Raw genomic sequence first — 22,759 nt, forward strand, 5'->3', positions numbered from 1 at the left:
ATAACATGAAGCAAGGCAAACTTAGTAAAACTGAAAAAAGGAAGAACACAGTGAAAGTTCTTGGTGTCTAATAAACTTAATGGTAGGCATCTAGTGGTGTCTATTCTTACACAGAACTTCTACTTTAGAACATTTATTTAGTGCAGGGTTACTTTGTACAACCACATTTTTTTGGCAATGCATGGAAGAAGTCAAAGCAGAAGAAAAGGAATGGTCTGGATCGAAACTAAGTGTATTGTGCTGCCTCAGAGGAGACTATCATCAGGCCTAAGATCCTCATGCAGGCATAATTAGAGGGATGACCCTGAGACCGAAGGGTTGGGCCGCTACAGCAAAGGGACAGAAGTTTGTCCCTGGTCAGAGCCATAATTCATCGTCAGGCTCAGATACTCTGGGGAAATGGTTCCAGAGATTACTTCTGAAAGTTGAGAATCCAACTGAATCCATCCAGTGGATATTGGCTCACAGGTTTAGTGGGGTTGGTCCTTTAACAGGAGATTGTCCAGGTATCCCACAACATGTATTTTCTGAGCATAAACTAAAAAAGGGGGAAAAACACTCCTATTGCCACATCCGTATAATTGAATAATCAGAAAAAAAAGGGGGAAAGGGAAGAGGAGGGGTGGTTCCGAGAGCCCCTGGTCGGACTTTGAAGGCACAGCAAATCATGAATCGCCGGATTTCCGGTGGTTTCTGCTCCGCTTATGTTGTTGTCCGCCTGGCTGTTTGCCCCGGCCCCCCCTCCCCTTTTCATATATGGATGGGAGATGGGACTTGTTGTTGCGTTCGGCCGGCTATGACGCCGAAGTGGGCGAGACCGCCGCTCCGCCTCTCCCTTAGGTTGTACACATGTGCTGCTTGATGCGACTGGCTCTGCCTCCCCCCTCCCTTCCCACGTGCGGGATCATAGGTCATACCCGGGACGTTGATTTTGGCGCCAGTTCGGATGAGGTTTCCACCCCTCTCTTTGGCGCCAAAGTAAACTATTTCAACAGTTGTTCTCTGACCCTCAGCTCAGGAGCACCTCTGTGCCTTCCAGGGGATGTACACCGAACCCATTTGATAGTAAGTACTATGATGTTCCCGCAGGTTTGCTGTGGTTATTATTGTTGCTAGATGGATGTAGTTGGCATAATTACTTTGGACGTTTTCTCTGTTAATACCTTTCTAGGCTCCTCCATTGTTGCTATACAGCTCCACATGGACGGTTAGATGGATATCCTATGTGGGCTTTTTTGATGCCCTATAGTGATTGCTGGAGCTTTGGTGGTGTGAACACTCACCCTTATGGCCAACTGGAAAATCTTTGATCCTCTCCTTTACTAGGAATGAACCCATAGTTTGAAGGTATATAGTAACAGGTACATATCTATCCTTTTTATTAGTGTGGTGGTCTTTATGATTCTCACTTTTATCTCATTGTGTTTTTTTTTTCCTCTTCAGTTGACGGTCACTCTTATAATACAATATTCTGCACCTGCAGTGGAAATATGAACTACAGACTTTTTTCTAATCATTTAAGTCTATGGAAGCCTCTTCTAAGGTAATGTGAACTTAAACAGTATCCGCCCTGTGTTTAATGGTCATTGTACCTCATCTGGTCTTGTATAGCATCATATGCTCATGTGTTTTTTGTTTTTATTTTAGATAGTAAGACCTTTTTTTCTGTACTATTTGAAACCTGGATGTGTCCTGAGGAAGTCTTTTAAACAAAACGCGTTGACGCACCGGGGCTTACATCACGTATATCTCTTACATAGATGCTTTTTATATTTTTTTGGCAATGTCTTTGTCATTTATACATTTGTATTTAATAAAATTTACTGTATTGTTATTTTGTACATGATTTTCTTGATTTGCTGTGCCTTCAAAGTCCGACCAGGGGCCCTCGGAACCACCCCTCCTCTTCCCTTTCCCCCTTTTTTTCTGATTATGTATTTTCTGAGAACAAAGTAGAGCTAGGATTGGGGCAAGCACTTTGGTAAAAAACCAGAGTGCCATAGACAGGCCAAAGGGAAGGGTGACAAATTGGTAGAGCGCTCACAGCAAAATGCAAAAAGTGCTGTGGAGGAGGAAAGATGGGAATGTGCAAGTAAGCATCTCTAATATCTACCAAGGCTAGAAGGTCCCCAGGAAGGAGGGAGGCAATGACCAGCCAGGTCGATTCCATGTGGAATTTTTGACCTTGCAAGAACAAGTTGACAGTTTTCAGATCCAGGATGGTCTGAGTGCTTCTATTTGCCTTGAGAACTATGAATGGGTTAGAGTAGAAAGCCAAAAATCTTTTGGGACTAGAGTGATGATGACCCCCTGAAAGAGACCAGAAGGCCAAAAAGGCAAATGGATGTCCCTGCACTTATCAGTGCCCACCCACTGGGAGGAGGACTTGGAGTTCCATGTCTTATGACAAAAGTGTTCTCCAGGATTAGACTTTGAGGCCTGAGAGAGATGAAAAGAGATTTTCCTAGTCTCAGAAGTCCAATGTCTAACATCAGGAGCATGAATCATCTTTTTCTGGAGAGGAGAGTACCTTTTCCCCCTTGGTTTCTTTGATATAGTAGTCAAAGGAAAGATCACACAGGCACTCTCCCTTAAAGGGCATCTTCTTGAGGTGCCTCTTGCATGTGAGTTCTGCTGATCAGCATGTCAGCTAAAGTATCCTTCTCATTTGGACGGACAGAAAGCTCATCCTGGAGAGCTGGTGAAGCATTTCTGCAAAACTGTTCACATACTAGCACTAAAACCACAATAAAAGCACCTGGTGGTGGTGAACTCAGGGATCTATTAAAATGGAACTAGGTTATCAGGCCATGTATTAAGTGCAGATAGCTGGGCTCTGGCAGATGTTTGTGGTGGTAACTGCAAGTTGAATGTCGGGGCCCACCAAAGAAAACAAAACTTCCAACATCTCGTTTACCAGGTTCTTGAATACAGGATTATCCTCCACAAGGATTGTTATTGTCTTGTTTAGGCAAGAAATGTCTGGGTAACTACATGGATTGTCTGGTTCTGAAGTACAATGGGATATTGCTGAGCAAAATATGTAGGAGAGACACTAGGAAGGTTTTAGCAGGTTTGGATATCTTTAGGGAACCCAATGCTGGAGACTTTAGGTTGAGCAGACTCAGGCGCTGTACTTGCAGGACCCCAACTGGAGAATGCACACCAGGGAAAAGAAAATGTGCATTAGGGCTGGAAGATTGAGGCAACCTAGTACAATAGACTTGCTCCAAATGGAGGCCTGCAAAAGGTGCCAAATTTAAAAATACAGATGCTTCTGTTCATTGACACATCATTTAAAGTGTTGCAATACAAACTCTGCCATAGTCACCCCTCAATGGGATATTGCTGAGCAAAATGTTTAGGAGGGGCAAAGAGTTTTTCATCATGAGACTAGTCACCATACCAGATGGACTGGAAGTGCACTAGGAAGGTATTAGCAGGGTTGGATAATTTTAGGGAACCCAATGCTGAAGACCTTAGGTGAGCAGACTCAGGCTGGTCTAGCGTTAAACCATGAGTGTACCACATCAATAAGGAGAGCAGTGTTATCCTTACGCTTTGATGAGATTTTAGCAGAGGGAATCTTCCTTGTCTATCACCTCCTTAGGCAGCACAACAGCCACAAAAGCAGTCAGAGACCAACTTTGGGGCTCATTTGTGACCCTTGTAATCTATGACCTCCAATAGGACCGAGATCCTGCCTATGAAATCACACGGTGGCAGAAAACGCCTCTAGATAGGTAGAATGACTGTGTGGCCCAAGGCCAGTGGAGTTCCCAGAGAAAGGCAGGGAATCAGACTGGGGTAGTTGTCAAAATAGACGGCCCTTTGGAAACACTGTCATCTCCTCCTGGAGCTGCTAACTGAGTCTTAGTCAATGAGGCCTTCTGCCCTTGGCCTTTGTGCCTGTGATCTGCCATGTGCAATGCAAAGTGTGCCCAAATGGCGTTCCCATAACCTTCACTACTGCTAAGAGAGAAGTGTACACATCCAATGATCGTTGCGCTGTACTTGCAGGACCCCGCCTGGAGAATGCACACCAGGGAAAAGAAATTGTGCATTAGGGCTGTATTTAAAAATACAGATCTTTCTGCTTATTGACACATCATTTAAAGTGTTGCAATACAAGCTCTGCCATAGCCACCCAAGAGGGAGCACCAGCATACTGGGATCAGTGAGCGTGCAAGTACGTTGCACATTACAGTGGCAGATGCCTTTCTCATGTAGCAGGATGCCCCATCCTGACTTCACACTCCATGATGGGCCTAATCCTGTAGGGGTTTATAGGGGCAGTGCTTCATCTCAGGCAGACACAGCTCTTGACCTCAATGAGGGCCAAGGTGAGCACCCACACAGAATTCAGTGCCTGAAACAACTTTACAGACTGCCCCCGCATCTTCCTACAGGCGGAAACTAGGTATGATCCCCCAAGGCATAGACGAACAGTCAACAGATAAGGAAAGCTCATGAAGTGATTATGGTGCAGTTAGGAACTTGATAGAGGAATCTTAAAAAAAACTGCTTAAAATGGCTAACCTTCTCTCAGTAGAGACCCCCTATTACCTAAGTAAACTACCAAAAATGGAGACTTGGTGTGAGTGGGAGGGATTATATAGAGGGTGCCCTTGCAGTTTTTTTGCCATTGTCTATTCACCTGACGGTAACAGCATGTAATCCATGGTTAAGAATAGGATCCTGTGTCCTTTACTGTATGATTAAGAAAACTATGTAACCTATAAAATGCCTAACAGGCCATTTCATAAGTAATAAAGAGGTTTGGGGTTAATAAAAAAAAAAAAAAAAAAAAAAAAAAAAGCAAACATGCATATCCACCTCCATGCTGAACTATCCATGTGACACTGCAGCTGCCCTATGTTTGCCTTAAGACCAAGAACTTATAGATCACATGACTGTTGATCTGTAAGATGATAGTCTGTTCACATCGGAGAACATTTACTGTTAGCCACTGCACCCCACTCTGCAATTCCAGCACTCACTGGACTGACAGGCTGCAGCTAGGGTGGGGGCAGCTGGTTACAGCTTTCAGCAGCTCGTTGAAAGGCAGTTCAATCTGTCAGTCAGGCAGCAAGGTGTCATTCATGTTGATCACAATTCATAAAGAACCTAAATGTCTGCTGAGTCATATTTATGTATGGTGCATGACAAAAGTGATAAAACTTACTGGCAGCTGGCCTTGTGACTTTATCGAGGGGTTTTAATTTGATGCGAAGGAAGTCTGCAATTTCTTTGTCTTCTTCTTTTTCTCTGAGGGTAGAAAATAAAAAGCAATATATAAACAAATGAGCCGTGGTATAATCAGTATTTATACATATAGAGAAGTTTGTATAACATCTAATTAATTTGACTACACTGTACAAACTGTTAAATAGGTTCAGTGTATAACATAATAACTTTATATTTAGGGAATCAGGTATGATGGCTAGTGTTGGGCAATTGGTTTGAGCCGAGCAAAAGTTCAACTCGAACCTTGCCTGTTTGATCATCCCACTGAGTGCCCCACAATGCACTGAGTGCTTCACAGTACATTCTAGGGCACCAGTTGGATGAAGCCTTTCCCCGACCAGCTTAGCAAATTAGCACTGTCAGAGCCCTGATTTCTCCAATCACGGCTCAGTGCTCATAGTCCCCCACCCTACACTATAAAAGGTAACTTCCCATAGAAAGCTTTTGCAGTGTGTTGGAGTGGAGGGCTCAGTTTGCTACTAGCAAGTTAGTGTGTTCAATGCCTCCAAAACTGCCAGAATGCTCCTCCTCCTCCCTCTCCTCTTCTGTGTTCTGTGGTGTCGCAAGAATTGTGTCTGCATAAAGTGGGCCTTGAGAGGATAGGAAGTCCTCCTCTTCCTCCCGCTGCTCTGCCTCGAGTGCCCTGTCCATAACGCCATGCAGAGTATGCTCCAGCAGGAACACAAAAGGGTTGGTGTCACTGATGCATGCATTGACACAGCTCGCCATCCTTGTCACCTCCTCAAATGGTGACAGTACAGTGCATGCATCCTTTATCAGAAGCCATTAGCGTGGGGGAAAAAAATCTGAGGTGCCCTGGGCCTGTCCTTGTGCCATACTCGCAAGGTACTTGTTGACGGCCCTCTGCTGCATGTGCAGCTGCTGCATTGCCAAAGTTGAGTTCCACCTGGTGGGCATGTCGCAAATCAGGCGGTTTCCTCAGAATGTATCAAATTGTTGATTTGGCCACTTCTAAAGTTGCTGCTATCTCTCTGGTGGATTTGTTTTTTCATTTTTGAAGCCTTACAATGGCCTGTTTCACTTGCATGGACAGCTCCTTTGAACACATGATGTAGGTTCACAGCCATAGATTCCAAATGCAAATACCACACTTAGGCTGCTTTCGCACTGGGGCAGCAGTTCTGTTAGTGGTAAAGCGGTGCTGTTTAAGCAGTGCTTTTTGGCTGCTATCGCCTGCGTTGTTGTGCTTCGGAAGTGCTGCCCATTCATTCCAATAGGCAGGGGCGGTGTAAAAACGCTGTATACAACACTCCCAAACTGCCCCAAAGATGCAGCTTGCAGGACTTTTTTTCCCATCACGCAAGCGCACTGCCCCAGTGTGAAAGGAATCGTGCTTTCACACTGGGGAGGCATGAGAGGCAGTTTTCAGGTGCTAAAACGCGTGAAAACCGCCTTAGTGTAAAAGTAGCCTTAGAATCAACTCCAGACCTTTTACCTACATAGTACATAGTAGGTGAGGTTGAAAAAAGACACAAGTCCAACCTATGTGTGTGATTATATAAAGAAAGAAAGAAACCACGCTAAAGAGCTGTAAAAAAACCTCAGATTGCAGCTGCAACAGAAAAAACACTAATATCGGTGTAGTAAACTAAGAGGAATGGACTAAGTGCGCTTACAATCCAGTAAAAAAATGTGAGTGAAATGACTCAATAAATAATAAATACTGTATATGATAAATGTCAAAAAGTGCTAAAAATGAATGTGCATTCAGTGATCTTACACAAAGAATGATTACTAAGGAATAACAAGATTATTATCAATATTCATACATAATCAATAAATCATTGACAGAAAAAAGTGATAAAAGAAAAAAAGAAAAAAGTCCAAGTGAAAAAAACTTAAAAAAAAAAATCCAGTGAAGAGACACAAATTACATGGTGAGGGATCACACATCCATAATTCATATAGATACAGTCCATATAGGTGAGGAGGGAGGGAGGAAGTATGAAAAAGGATCCCAGCAACCGGTGACTTCCGAGGACAATAAAGATTGACCCTTACCAGACAAGGTGGACCTCCTTAATAGCAAGGTCTTATAGGTGTGCAGATACAGCCCTCTGCAGGGACAGATGGATGGCGGCGTTTGATGGCGCCATCTTGTTGTGTGTGGTGAGTGTCGGTGTAGCGTGGTGTTCGGTGAGTAGAGGAGAATGGGACGAAAGAAGAAGAAGCAGCTGAAGCCGTGGTGTTGAACGAGGATCCAAACTTTCAAATATGTATGAATATTGATAATAATCTTGTTATTCCTTAGTAATCATTCTTTGTGTAAGATCACTGAATGCACATTCATTTTTAGCACTTTTTGACATTTATCATATACAGTATTTATTATTTAGTGTGTGATTATATGTCAGTGTTACATTGTATATACATTGTATTGTGTCTGGGCGGCACAGTGATGTAGTGGGTAGCACTCTCGCCTAGCAGTAAAAAGGGTCGCTGGTTCGAATCCTAACCACGACACTACCTGCCTGGAGTTTTCATGTTCTCCCTGTGCCTGCGTGGGTTTCCTCCGGGTACTCCGGTTTCCTCCCACACTCGCTGGTAGGTTAATTGGCTTCTGTCCGAAATTGACCCTAAAATATGAATGTGAGTTGGGGACCTTGGATTGTAGACTCCTTGAGGGTAGGGACCGATGTGAGTGTGTGATGTATGTGTGGAGCACTGCGTAAATTGACAGCACTATATGGGTACCTTGAGACACAATGTACAGGGATAGGGACAATTGTAGACACGCACACTCACTCAGGTTGAACTGGATGGACTGGTGTCTTTATTCAACCTTACTAACTATGTATATACCTGTATGTTGTGGTGGTTCAGATGCTTATCTAATAGTTTTTTGAAACTATCGATACTCCCCGCTGAAACCACCGCCAGTGGAAGGGAATTCCACATCCTTGCCGCTCTTACAGTAAAGAACCCTCTACGCAATTTAAGGTTAAACCTCTTGGCCATGTGTCTTATTAAACTCATTTTCATGGAAAAGTTTTATCCCTATTGTGGGGTCACCAGTATGGTATTTGTAAATTTTAATCATATCTCCTCTCAAGCATCTCTTCTCCATAGAGAATAAGTTCAGTGTTCGTAACCTTTCTTCATAACTAATCTCCTCCAGTCCCTTTATTAGTTTTGTTGTCCTTCTCTGTACTTGCTCCATTTCCAGTACATCCTTCCAGAGGACTGGTGCCCAGAACTGGATAGCATACTCCAGGTGGGGCCAGACCAAAGTCGTGTAGAGTGGGAGAATTATCACTTTATCTATTGAGGTTATCCCCTTTTTAATGCATGCCAATATTCTGTTTGATTTGTTTGCAACAGCTTGGCATTGAATGCCATTGCTGAGCCTATCATCTACTAGGACCCCCAGGTCCTTTTCCATCCTAGATTCCCCCAGAGGTTCTCCCCCCAGTGAGTAGATTGCATTCATATATTTTTGCCACCCAAATGCATTATTTTACATTTTTCCACATTAAACCTCATTTGCCATGTAGTTGCCCACCCCGATAATTTGTTCAGATCTACTTTCAAGGTTTCCACATCCTATGGAGAAGTTATTGCCCTGCTTAGCTTAGTATCATCCGCAAATACAGAGATTAAACTGTTTACCCCATACTCCAGGTCGTTTTACCACGTCTACGGGCCTCCCTTTAGCTAGATGGCAGCTCACCTCCTCATAGAAGGTTAATAGAGTGGTTTGGCAAGAACGATTCTTCACTGGTTTCATTACTAAAATCTTGTATATAGTCCCTTATCCTCTCCAAGAGCTTGCATACTATTGATGTTAGGGTAACTGGTCTGTAATTCCCAGGGATTTATTTTTGCCCTTTTTTAAATATTGGTGTTGCCTTGGCTTTTCTCCAATCAGCTGGTACCATTCCAGTCAGTAGACTGTCAGTAAAAATTAGTAACAATGGTCTTACAATTACTTGACTGAGTTCCCTAAGGACCCTCGGGTGCAAGCCATCTGGTCCCGGGGACTTATTAATGTTAAGTTTTTCAAGTCTATTTCTAATTCTGTCCTCTGTTAGCCATGAGGGTGCTTCCTGTGACGTGTCATGAAAATAAACAGTTTTGGTTACTGAAGCCCCCCGATTCCCTCGTGAAGACTGAGGAGAAGAATAAATTCAATGGAATATGCAAAGACTAATGCGCAAAAAGCACAACCTCCTATATAAAATATAAACCTGAGTAAAATATTAAATATTATGGTACCAGATAGAAAGCAGCCAACATAAATGGGTGCACTCAACACCCCAGAAACTAAATGCTAAAACAGAATGATATGTGGCGCTGCTCTATCCTCCCGTACCAGACTGCAGGGAAGCAAGGTAAGCACTAATAGGTCAATCAACATCCAGGTGAACCTCCTAATTACAGGTACCAAGTATATGACTGAAAGGTATTAACCACTGAACCAATATTCCTAATGGATAGCCTGCTTGTCAAATAAATAAATAAATACACAACTAGTGCAGAAATGCAATCCCTAGTGCAATAAACCAATCTCCACACTATAATCAATAGTCAAAAATCCTAGTGAGTATCCTGCATAACAAAATAAATACATAAATAAATAGATAAAGTGACTTGTGCACAAGTGCAGTCCCTGGTACAATGACCAATCCCCACAATGTAAACAGTCATCAGAGTGACCTATTAATAACTCTGAAGTAGATCCAAATATTGTAAAAGTGTAAATAGTGCATAACAAGTGCAAAAATATTGAATTGTGCAAAAAATGAAATTTCTGATGTGGCCTCGTTTTCTTTAAAGTGCAGTGACTAAACCAGTGTAGAAAATATCCTGAATAATGTGCGACTACGGATGCCAAAGAAATGCTCCGCAGTAATAAAATTAGAAGTAAAGCAAAAAAATGCTAGCATAAGTGCAATAAATGATAATAATAGTAATAAAATCACATCCCTTCAATATGAGATGCAAACGGGGCACACACAAAACAAGAAAAAATAAAACACTAAAAATAGTGGTAATATAGTCCAAAATGTGACAATGGTGCAATGCAATCCACACCAATATCATGCAATCTGTGACTTCCAGTGTTCAAGCAGTCTTTTAAAAACGTGCAGATAGCAGTGACTTGTGATGTTCTTTGCTTCTGGTGCACACACCAATTATTGCCCCCAGCCTCTCACCTCCAGTAGCGGCCCCCAGTGGGCCGAGTCAAGCAGATGGATAATGTTATTATCACGGGGATGTATTTCATGCAGCAGCACCGTCAGCATTCGCCTTCCCTGTGGGGTGACTGTAGATATAGCTCTCCGCTTCAACTCCAGCCACTCACAGTAGTCCCAAGGCAATAGTTAAAAAGAAGGAATAGCTCCCATAGTGTAGTATTTTAAAATTCAGGTTTATTGTAAGAAATGTATTAACTTACATAAAAATTCACAACGAGCAGTGAGAAAAGTGTATGGCTTCTGGGTTCGGCCGTCCCCGAGAAGCGTCGGCACCTGGCTCCTCCTACCCTGACGCGTTGCATCACACCACGTGACTTTATCAAAGGGATGAGGAGTCCGGTGCCCACAAGCCAGCTTAAATAGACGCCGCTGTCATAGCAACGACTTACACAAACATTACAAGCGATCCTCCGTATATCTTAGTAACACTAGGCGGAAGGCATAACCAATCCATGATACTTCTTAAGAGATCAATAACCCTTATTTCTCATATATGGGTAAAAGTTGTAGAGGGAGTGAAGATCAACAATTAAAAATTAATTAATCCAATATCTAACTTATAACTACATTTTCTGCAGCTAATACAGCGCCTGCACTGGGTAGACTGTGCCCCTTGCCTTATATTTTTTTCGATCTTGTTAGGGATTCTATATTTCAATGATTGATAGATGATAGCCCTTCCCCCAATTTTAATATATATTTTAATATATATTTTAATATATTTTTAATATAATTTTAATGTTTTTATTTTTTATTTATATTTTTTATTATTTGAACTATTTTCTATTGGAATTATATTTATAACATGCCTTGGATTAAATATATGAGCATGTGATTAACTTTGATATGTCCTGGTGGGTGGACAAATGTGCTTTTAGATTTGAATTGTTCCTTGTCTCTTTTTTCCTGCCTGGTTCTGGTTAGTGGTTTTTTAATATCATGGGAGTTACTCTAACCACCACCAGATGGTGCAGGCTCTGTATTAGCTGCAGAAAATGTAGTTATAAGTTAGATATTGGATTAATTAATTTTTAATTGTTGATCTTCACTCCCTCTACAACTTTTACCCATATATGAGAAATAAGGGTTCATAGGTGTGCGCAGCCTATTGTATTAGGGTGTGCACCTCAAAGCTCCAACACATATGCCTTTGTGATATATTAACCGGCCTCTTCCCCACTCGTCATCCTAAAACAATGGGGGGGAGCAGGTGAGCACACATGGGGACCTGGGCAGCAGAAAGAAAAGGAACTGGGACAAGAGAGGTGGCATACATTGGTACCAATCCTCTGTATTTTCCTCCCGTGGCAGCTGAATTTTGGCGAGAGGAAGAGGAGGAGAAGCCTACTTTCAGCTGCTGCAGAAGGAAATACAGATTGGTCCAGGTTCTGGGGGTCGGCAAGTAAGGATCGCGGCTTACCTGTCACCTGCCCACAATTGATGGGTTGCCAACTCCAGGATTAGGGTGTGCCCAGGCACACCTGGCACACCCCTTGCGCACGCCTATGTAAGGGTTATTGATCTCTTAAGAAGTATCATGGATTGGTTATGCCTCCAAATTGTTCTATCGTGTGGAGTGCATTGCTTAATGATGGGCCCGAGTCTGCCAGGTATAATAGCGTATCATCTGCATACATGCTAATTTTTCAGTCAGGGAACCCATTTCAAGTCCTTTAATTTCTGGGTTTGTTCTAATGGATATTGCCAAAGGTTCAGCCGCAAGGGCATAAAGTAATGGGGATAGGGGGCAGCCCTGTCTTGTGCCTCTGCTGAGGTCGAATAACCCAGATGACCATCCATTAGCTACCACTCTGGCCTTGGGTGCCTGGTATAGGAGTTGGACCCATTTAATAAATTTTGGCCCAAATCCGTACCTCTCTATACATTTCCAGAGATACCTCCCCTCTACCGAGTCGAAGGCTTTCGCTGTGTCTAAGGTCACAACAACCCTTGAACCGACCTCCTCGTGTGTAGCTTGTAGGTTGATGTATAGTTTTCGAAGGTTAAACGACGTGTTTCGTCCAGGCATAAAACCAGTCTGGTCTGCGTGTATTAATATTACTTGATTGAGTCTGATGGATAGTACTTTGGCAAGTATTTTGATATCAACCTGTAATGCCCCGTACACGCGGTCGGATTTTCCGATGGAAAATGTCCGATCGGAGCGTGTTGTCGGAAATTCCGACCGTGTGTGGGCTCCATCGGACATTTTCCATCGGATTTTCCGACACACAAAGTTGGAGAGCAGGAGATAAAATTTTCCGACAACAAAATCCGATCGCGTCAATTCCGACCGTGTGTGGCCTGTTCCGACGCACAAAGTGCCACGCATGCTCAGAAGAAATTCTGAGACGGGACAGCTCGTTCTGGTAAACTTAACGTTCGCAATGGATACAGCACTTTCGTCACGCTGCAATGTTAAAAATGGTTTAATACAGCGCACTCTCTCCTTCTTTATAATGTGACAAGAATTAAGTAGTTTTGCTGCTCATATTCACACACACTTCTCACAAACTTATTTCGTTACTATTTATCGGGATTCCCTCAATATATTTTGATTTCTCACATCTGACAACATATTTTTGTATATTTTTTATTTATTTTTTTGGCTTTAATGTAGAATCTTTTTTTGTGTTTCTATTTTTTTTTTTTTTTTTGCGATTTTGATTTGTACTCCAGAAAATGTTTGTGTGTGTTTTTTGTGACAAGTTCCCACAACACCATTGATATGATGTTCTATTTAATCTGTAGGAGATTGTTTGGTGTAGTTGTCCCTTGTTAATTTCACATTTTATGTTAGAAATGTACCTGAATCCTCACCAACAAACTGTCCTTTTTGGATGAAAACACACACAGGAGAGTAGAATTTACCCAAAAAATGTATTAAGGGCTCACAACTAAACAAAGAGGGAGGCAACGCTGGAGAAACTGCAGAAGTGGGTGAAGCCTTGGACCCCCAGGGCAGACATCAATTATTTAAAAGCAAAATTGGTGGCCTGAGGAGTCCTTATCTAAGGGAGGGCAGTCTGGTCCAGAAGTCCCAGAGATCCGGAAAGCAGCAGATGACATGTGTCCCCAGGCTGTGGTCATACGAGAGACTGCATCTTCTGTCAGACCAGACAGAACCCAGGGTCATCACTCTTTGGTCTTCCTTCCACGCCTCCTTCCACGCGGTGGCTGTGGTGGTGGAGTTGTGGCAGCAGGAGGAGGAGGAGGATCGTCGATCTCAATGACATCCGTCTTGGGTGTTAGTTCCCCACTCAACCCCTTACGTAGGACTTTATAAATTAGGTCCTCAGAGAGCTTGCGTTGACCCTCCTGCATGCCCTGCAATTTGGTGGCAGGCAAAGGCCTCTTCAGGAGTGGGTAAGGCTCGTAGGGACGCCGAAGCCTCCTGAATCAGCCTGTACGCTGAATCCTGCACGGGACTCGGAGTCGCCTTCCTGGCTCGTTTATGTGGCAGGTGGAGGGGAGGGACCTGAGACTCAGTCAGGCTGCGACTGGTCCCAGGCTTCTCTTGGCTGACACTTAACCCCGCCTCCTCCTGGCTGCCACTAATCCCCACCTCCTCCTGGCTGCCACTAATCCCCGCCTCCTCCTGACTGCCACATTCCACAACCTCCTCCTGGCTGAGGTCTTCCTGTGTATGAAAAAGGGACATAGTTTTAGTATTGTTTTCATCAATCACACACAATTTTCACCTCCTGACTGCTGCAAATTGAATGTTAACAAATATAACAGACTATCCTTCTGAGCCCAGCATTTTTCATTCTTGTCCCAATTTTGGGTGCCCACTACTGTCTATTGATATGTAAAACACTTTTTTCAATCAGCAATTAGTGATCAATAATCACATCTAGTAAACATAATTTCTTTATTGACTAGAAATCTGTAGAAGAATGCTATACCTGACTCCAGCTGGGCTCCTCCACTTCTTCCTGGCTGGAAGGCCCAGGTTGGACATCGGAAGCCTCAGCTGGGGTGGAAGGAAGCGTGGAAGGAAGAGTAGAGAGGGATTCCCTGACTTCGGTGTGGTCTGACAGAAATCGCAGTCTCTCGTAGTACCACAGCCTGGGGACATAAACGTCATCTGCTGCAGCTCCGGACCTCTGGGAATCTGTGACCTTCTTGCGCTCCCTAAGATACGTGCTCCTCAGGCCACCAATTTTGGCTTTTAAATAAGGGATGGTTGCTGTGGGGACCACCGGCGTCACCAACTCCAGCAGTTTCTCCAGCGCTGCCTGCCTCTTCTGTTTATGATTATAGTGGGGGTGTCTCACTTGCCACAGACAGGGCAGCTCCCTGTACTTGTCTATGAACAGGGGCAGGAAATTGTGGTCGTTGAACCCATCCATTTTCTCTGCAAGACACAACACAAGACAAACCCTAATGTCAGGCCAAACTCTCCTAATCTTGTTACAATATAGGCTTCCATTTCGAAGCAGTATAGGCGCAAGTTTAGATCTTACCTTCGTTATCACGATCGGCGTCTCCGATGCTCCTTCCTCCGTTCACAGATCGTACGTAAGACGCATGTGTGTTACGCTTTATACACACTGCGCATGCGTATAACTCCGCCCGCCCCTGACGTTCTTTCTAGTCTATTCCCCGCCCCTTTTCGTTCGGCGCAGTGGGGGAAGAGCACATGGTGGATAGACAGCAGGTGCGTGCTAATTGTAGCAACGAGGAGGAGGAGGAGAGGCCGGATCCGGACACGTCCCGATCCAGAAGGAGATTTAAGGACTCAAATATGTCCTTTGGGGAGATGTTGGAGATGGTGGACATCCTGAAGAAGGCAGACTATGATGGAAAGTATGGGCCTTACCCCAACCACAATCTCAGAAAGGCCAAGATCATGGCGAAAGTGGTCAGGAGTCTGCACCGGAAATTCGGGGTACGACGATCCAAAGATCAGCTCAGGAAGCGGTGGTCGGACCTGAAATTACGAGAACATGAGCAGTACAGAAAGATCCGGAGAGTGCTGCAAAAAAGTAAGTAGTTGTGCTGTGTTCCTATTGTTTTTGTGTTTATTACGTTCGTGCTGCTCCATGTGCTTTTAGGAACTGTTGTACAGTTTAAAATGGCAACTTTCATGTTCATGGGCACATTATTCGTTCGGATCAAACATTTTTCGTTCCAAATATAAAATAACATTGTTTAGCCCATATGCATTTGGCCACCATTTTGACGCCCTATACTTGTCTTAAAAGAATTGGGTTGTGTAGATGGCTTTGTTACTAGAATGAAATGCAAACTAGATTCTGTGTAAGGAGAGGACACTGAGCAGCTGTTTTCACATATGGACACTGGAGCACTAGTGTGGGACACAAAAACGCCATTTTTATTAGGGGGGCCACACAGGTGCTCCAGTGTATACTATATGGGGGTCTCCATCTGTGAAGCTTGTACCAAACAGGTAAAGTATTGCAGGTTGACAAAGGGCATTAAAAAAGCTACATGTTGGAACTCTGCTAAAATAGATAATTGTACCCCACTTCCAAGCAATGTTTCATCTTTATAGTTCTGACATTAAATATCTGTGTGCTAATTATACCATTTTGTTTGACATAGGGGAGAAAAGACTCGGAGGACACCCCTCATCTGAGGAGACCAGAGCCCCCCCCCCTGGAAGAAGGTGAAATCCCCCCAACACAAGCTGAGCAGGAGGATGAAGACGTGGTGGAACTAGTCACCACAACAGGTGAGTGTCTGCAACCACAGGCTCAGATAAGAGATGGAAGGTGGCATTTTTTTTAAACCAAATTTATTTTGGGGTTCCTCTCTTTTTAGGTGATCGTGAGGTTGTGGATGAAGATCCTTTCACATCCGAAAGTGCCCAGATCCTGATCGGGGAGATCATGGGGTGTAATTTACAATTGGAAAACATCAAGCAAAACATCAATGATGTTATTCCAAAATATTAAAACATCATTGATGTTTTGGGGCGAGTTTAAAACCCCTCAAAATCACTTTCTTCTTTTGTGTGCTACAATGTGCTAAATGTTTTTGTGATTTTTCCCAAAGCCAAATTTGGAGGATGCACACAGTGTGTCAACATGTGCTATCTGCCATCACGGGAGATCAATGGACGTGCTTTGGGGGTGCAACCCCTTCCTCAATAATAAAGTAGCTGAGAGGAAGGGCTTGCTCCCCCAAAACACATCCCTTGATCCCCCGTGATGGCAGCTAGCACATGTTGACATTGGGAAATTTGTGTGCATCTTCCAAATTTGGCTTTTCCAGGGGTGATTTCCCCCCATGTGAACGCTATATCAAATCCAGTTCCTAAATGCTCATGTCTGATATTGCCTTCAAGTTCTACCAAATGTGAACTTTGTAAGATCCAGATTTGTGTCTTTCTTGTTGTTTTTACACAGGCCTGTTTTCTATAAAATGGACATTTTAATTTTGGATAATGCCACCACCAAAATTGGTATACAACAAACATGTTGGTTTGTCAGCAAAACCTTTGGTAAATGCATATGTGATTGTGCAGGTATTAAAAAGATTGTTAATCAAGAATGTGTGGATTATTGTCTCAACGCTACAACACTTTTGGGGTGATGTAATTCTTGTTTTATGAGAAAATGGGTGTTATTTCCTAAGGGCAAATCCACTTTGTACTACAAGTGCAGTTTCAGTGCAGTTGCAAGTGCACTTGTAGTGAAATGTGTTTTTGCATTTAGTAAATAACAGCCAACAGTGCTTTGTATAAGGTTACACAATCACGCCATTTTCTGCACTCAACACATTTCTGTCAGGGTCAGCTCAAACAAACACAAGCAGTAAATGTCCAGAAAGATTTTTTTTTTTATTTGAAAAAGGCTTCACATATTGTCTGGCATATTGATAGCCCCCCTACCCACAAAGAACTCCAGGTAGCGTAACCGGACATCATGGGCACTCAGGGAGGGCAAGCCAGGACGGCCACTTTCAAGCGCCGTCAGTGTGGTTTGATGTAGGATTCCGGCCTCAGGCCCAACTGAGCCAGCATAGTTGACCGATTGTTTCCGTAAAAAGTTATGGAGAACACAGCACGCAAGTATTATATGGTTCAGTTTATACTCCCCCATATGGATAGGTGTCAGAAATAGGCGGAACCGGCTGGCCAGGATTCCAAATGTGTTCTCCACCACTCTTCGGGCTCTGGCCAGCCGGTAATTAAAAACCCTCTGTTCCGGGGTGAGGGTCCTCATCGGGAATGGCCGCATCAGGTAGTCCCCCAGCGCAAATGCTTCATCAGCAACGAACACAAATGGGAGTCCTTCCACATTGTCCTCTGGAGCTGGCAAGTCCAAGCTGCCATTCTGGAGACGCCTGTAGAACTCCGTCTGGGCGATGACTCCACCATCGGACATCCGGCCATTCTTCCCCACGTCCACATACAGGAAGTCGTAATTAGCCGACACCACCGCCAACATCACTATACTATTGAACCCCTTATAGTTGAAATAGTACGACCCCCAGTTGGGTGGTGGGACGATGTGGACGTGTTTCCCATCAATTGCCCCTCCGCAGTTAGGAAAGTCCCACCGCTGGGCAAAGTGGGAGGCCACAGTCTGCCATTCCTGTGGCGTGGAAGGAAACTGTTGAGGAAAAAACAATAAACATTACTATTTTTCCTCTGAAACATGGCAAGCAGATTAGACACAAACATTATGGGGCAACCTCCAGATAGCATTTAGTAAGGGGAATTTAACAAGGCCAAAGTATAAGGTACACCTATCATATTCCCCCTCCCCCCCTCTCATGGGCCATTTCTAACTTTATAGGGGGTGTGTGTAAATCTTGGACAGGTAACCCTCTTCACTTCATTGAGAGATGAATGCCTAAATAATGGGTATTACTTGGAACAGCCCCTCCTTAGTTACACTATTGGCAGCCCACTGGACAGGTAAGAAGTGTCATAATACAAAGATATAAATACACATTGTACACATTTGAGGACATTTGGACATTCTGCTATTACCTATCAAGATAATAATAGGATACAAAAACTTTAAACAGTACCATTGGAAAGTATACAGGCAGGCCCTTGCACTACATGCTTTGGGGAATTCATCCATAAATCTGACCAGTAAAGAGGTGGGTATAGTGTGTATGGGTTTGGCAAAGTCAGCAGATAGATGATTGAGGATAGATAGAGAATTGGGATCAGCTGACTCATTTCCAAACATTTTAGGGGGTGTTTGGGGTAAAGCACTACTATGGAACAGATAAAATACATTAAGTGACTACATGAGGTGAATATAGGGCAGGAGACACCATGCTGGGGAGGTTAGTGAAGGGCAAATATGTATGAAGGACCTAAAATAATAATTACATAAAAATCCAGCATGCATGAGAACAAAGGGGACATTCACAGCATATTACAATCATGGTAATTAGGGAATGAGGAAAGAAATACAATATATTATCAAACATTAAAGACAATAAAATGTGATATTAAAGGATAAAAATCTTACCTTCATATACTCCTTCTGCAGGACCTGTATGATGGCAGAACAGGTCTCTGGGATAATGATCCCCAGAGCCTGGGGGGAGATGCCTGTCGAGAACTTGAGGTCCTGCAGGCTTCTCCCTGTGGCCAAATACCGCAAGGTAGCGACCAGCCTCTGCTCCAGAGTGATGGCTTGCCTCATGCAGGTATCCTGCCTGCTGATATAGGGGGTCAGCGAAGCCAACAAACGGTGAAACACGGGGTCCGTCATCCTGAGAAAGTTCCTGAAATCATCAGGATTATTCTCACGGATCTCACGGAGCAAAGGCATATGAGAGAACTGGTCACGCTGAAGCAACCAATTCTTGGTCGATGAACTCCTCCCCACCCTGTTCATGGACTGGACTTGTGTCAAGGTCAGGACCCCAACACCAAGCCCCCGCACAGCACGAACTCTACGAGGAGTACGCATACGAAACATGGCTAGAAAACGGTCGGCTGCTCAGAACGAAGTAACAGAACGCACTGAAGAACAGCAAGGCCTGTGAAGAGCGACCTGAAAAACAGCAACGAGCAGGCAAGATCACACAGAAAACTCCGATACGAACTGACTGCATGCACTGAAGAGCAGATACAAACCCACAAGCACAAACTGAACGGCAGAAAATGATCTGAAAGCCACGAGTCTGAAAAAGCACGAATCGTCTCTCACCAAACTTTTACTAACACGAGATTAGCAAAAGGAGCCCAAAGGGTGCCGCGCTTGGTTCTGAACCGGCCTTTTCTAGTCTCGTCATACGTGGTGTACGTGACCGCGTGGTTGGCGATCGGAAGTTCCGACAACTTTGTGCGACCGTGTGTAGGCAAAACATGTTTGAGCCAACATCCGTCGGAAAAAATCCTAGGATTTTGTTGTCGGAATGTCCGAACAAAGTCCGACCGTGTGTACACCCTATAAGAGTGATATTGAGCAATAAGACTCTGGGAATCCCAAATCTTTGCCGGGTTTGGGAATGAGAACTTTTGTGGCCTCTGTCATAGATGGGGGTAAAGCTCCAGTCTCAAATAGATGATTATACAACTTTAATAGTTTAGGGGTTAGAAGTTCACTGAATTGGGAATAGAAATCTATTGGAAGTCCATCCGAGCCGGGGGACTTGGACCTAGCAAAGCTAGCCATGGCAATTGATATTTCGTCTGCTGTGAGCGGTGCTTCCAATAGTTCTATCTGTTTTTCTGTGGAAAAGTTACCTTTTCAAGAAAAAGAGACATGAGGTGGGTCTCAGTGGGGGCTGTCGTTGTGTATAAGTCAGCGAAGAAGTCTCTGAACATTGAGGTTACTGTAGGTGGGTCTGTAATTTTTTGTCCCCCGGGACCATGTAGCATGATAACCACCGGAGGTCTATCTTCGCTATGTGCCAAGTATGCCAGTAACTTTCCTGCCTTTTCCCCATGTTCAAACATTTTCTGTTTGGAGAAGAATATTTTTTGTTTGGCTTTCTGGTACTGTAACTTGTTAACCACTCTAGTCTGTAATTTGAGCTGGTCTGCGTTTACTAATGTCGGGGTGTTGGCGTACATGCTTTCCGCAGAGGACAAGTCCTCCAGCGCCTTACCGAGGGCACCAGAAGAGTCCATCTTAATTTTATTAATAGCGGTTATCAATGTATGTCTAGCAAATAACTTAAAAGAGTCCCAAACTGCGGATGGTGATGCTGACTTATCATTTTCCAGAAAGTATCTTTTCCATTTATCTATAAGCTCACCATCCTCTGGTAAAAGAGAGAGCCAGAATGGGTTTAGACGCCATGTCCGTGGTGGCTTTGCCACTGGAATACTTAGTGTAATCCAATAAGGACTATGGTCCGACAGTATTCTAGGGCAGAACATTACCTCCAACAACCTTGGAGTCAGCCTACGGGAGATAAGTATAAAATCTATACGGGACATGGAACCATGAGGGGGCGAGAAACATGAATATGACCTGGTCTGTGGGAACTTATAGCGCCACGTATCTATTAAATGGAAGGTGGAGACAAGTTTAGAGAATTTAGTTTCAGTGGGGGCACTAGGAGCCGTTGATGTTAGCTGTAGCCTGTCTAGGTTTGGATTTAAAGTGACATTGAAGTCTCCTAGCCAAATCGCTGCTACATTTGGATGATGGGTCATGAATGATATACCCTCCTTAACTATGGACACATTAAATGGAGGTGGTATGTAAAAGGCCATTATGAGCAGAGGTTCTCCATATATTTTGGCGTGAATAAATACATAGCGGCCCTGCGGGTCAGTAATTAGCTCACCCAATTCAAAATGTACGGACTTAGCTATTAACACAGAAACTCCCCTGGAATGAGATGTGTGGGTAGAGTGATACGCCCATCCAACCCAAGGCCTGCGAAGCGCCATCTGAACGCTTCCCTCAATATGAGTTTCCACAAGTACCACTATGTCCGCATGTTGCTTCTTCAGGAATGTGAAGACTGCCGCGCACTTAAATTTCTCGCGCAGGCCCCTCACATTCCATGTAAGAAATTTTAAAAATGCCATATGTAAGACTTTTTAAACATTAATAAACCATTTATATGTAACAGTTTGCTCCTTCCACACAAGGCACAGAGATTTTTAATTTTCAGACATAGCTGTCTCAAGCACTTGTCACGCGACACAAATGTACTCATCAATAGATTGGGCACATATAACGTTACCTTTTCCCTATAATGCGTATGCACATTCAAATTTAAACGAACCAAAAACATTTGAACCCCCACCCCCCTCCCTGCCCTACACTGACCCAAACTTGTGCGGGCATCATCCCTTAACTGGTTGTTATCTGGGAAGTATTCTAACATCTTAGTGAACAATGGAATGTAGAACAGTTGGTTCAAACTCCGGACATTAAATAGAGTAAGTAATGTCAGCCATATCACTTGCAAAAGGTGAAGTATGGTCCCTCGATCCTCTTGTGTCCGTTTAACCAGAAACTCTAAGTATCGGATAATGTTCCAATGAGCATGTTGCTGCTTCCCAGAACTGTGTGGGGAAAAGTCTCGCTGCACGATGCATGTTTATTGTAGGACTGTTTTTCTCTCTCCGGAGCCCCGGAGGGTATTTTGACTCTTGTACTATGGGTAAACAGGATTTATGCATAGAACTTGCGCTGGTTAGGAACAGTTCCTGGTTATATCTACGTTATCAATGGGACTTAATCAATCAGCTTGTTGAGGATTGGCTCTTCGTTCCAACCAAGAGATCACCTCCTCTGGATCCTCGAAGAAGATCGCACGACCCCCATGTTCCACCCTAAGACGGGCTGGAAAGAGCATGGAGTACTTGTATTGTAAATTTCTTAGCTTGCGTTTGGCCTCCGTAAAGCTCTGACGACGACGCTGGACTTCTGCCGAGAAATCTGGGAAAATGGCTACTTTAACATTTCCAACTGGAATATTGCCTTTTTCCCTTGCCATCCTTAAAGCAGTGTCCCGATCCTTATAGTTAAGGAGTTTAGCTATAACGTGCGAGGTGGAGCCCCCTGTGGAGGGGGTCTTGCTGGCATGCGATGCGCCCGCTCTACCGCAAACATAGGGGAAAAGACTTCTCTCCCATAAGTAGTAATCAGTAGTTGTTCTAGAAAAGTGGTAGTGTCCTTACCCTCAGATCCCTCCGGCAGGCCTATCAGGCGTATATTACATCTTCTCAGCCTGTTCTCCATGTCATCTTGCTTTATAAGGAGTTGCTGTATCTGCCTTTGCACACGGTCTGAAGAAGTTTGTAGGGGTGGGATAGCATCTTCCACCTCGCCCAGTCTGGTCTCAGTTTCCTTCACTCTTTCCCTAAGTTTTTGAAAGTCCTG

General features: G+C 43.9%; 1 protein-coding gene across 1 annotated transcript in view; it reads right to left on the reverse strand.

Annotated features, from left to right (window-relative positions):
• BMERB1 (bMERB domain containing 1) overlaps positions 1–22,759 on the reverse strand; it is a 774,318-nt gene that overhangs the window by 78,766 nt on the left and 672,793 nt on the right. Inside the window, exon 5 of the mRNA XM_073591158.1 lies at positions 5,186–5,268. Coding sequence (XP_073447259.1) covers positions 5,186–5,268 — 83 coding nt within the window. The remainder of the gene's footprint in view (positions 1–5,185; positions 5,269–22,759) is intronic.

Source organism: Aquarana catesbeiana, linkage group LG06 (genome assembly GCF_042186555.1).
Source record: "Aquarana catesbeiana isolate 2022-GZ linkage group LG06, ASM4218655v1, whole genome shotgun sequence".
Classification (NCBI taxonomy): Eukaryota; Metazoa; Chordata; class Amphibia; order Anura; family Ranidae; genus Aquarana; species Aquarana catesbeiana.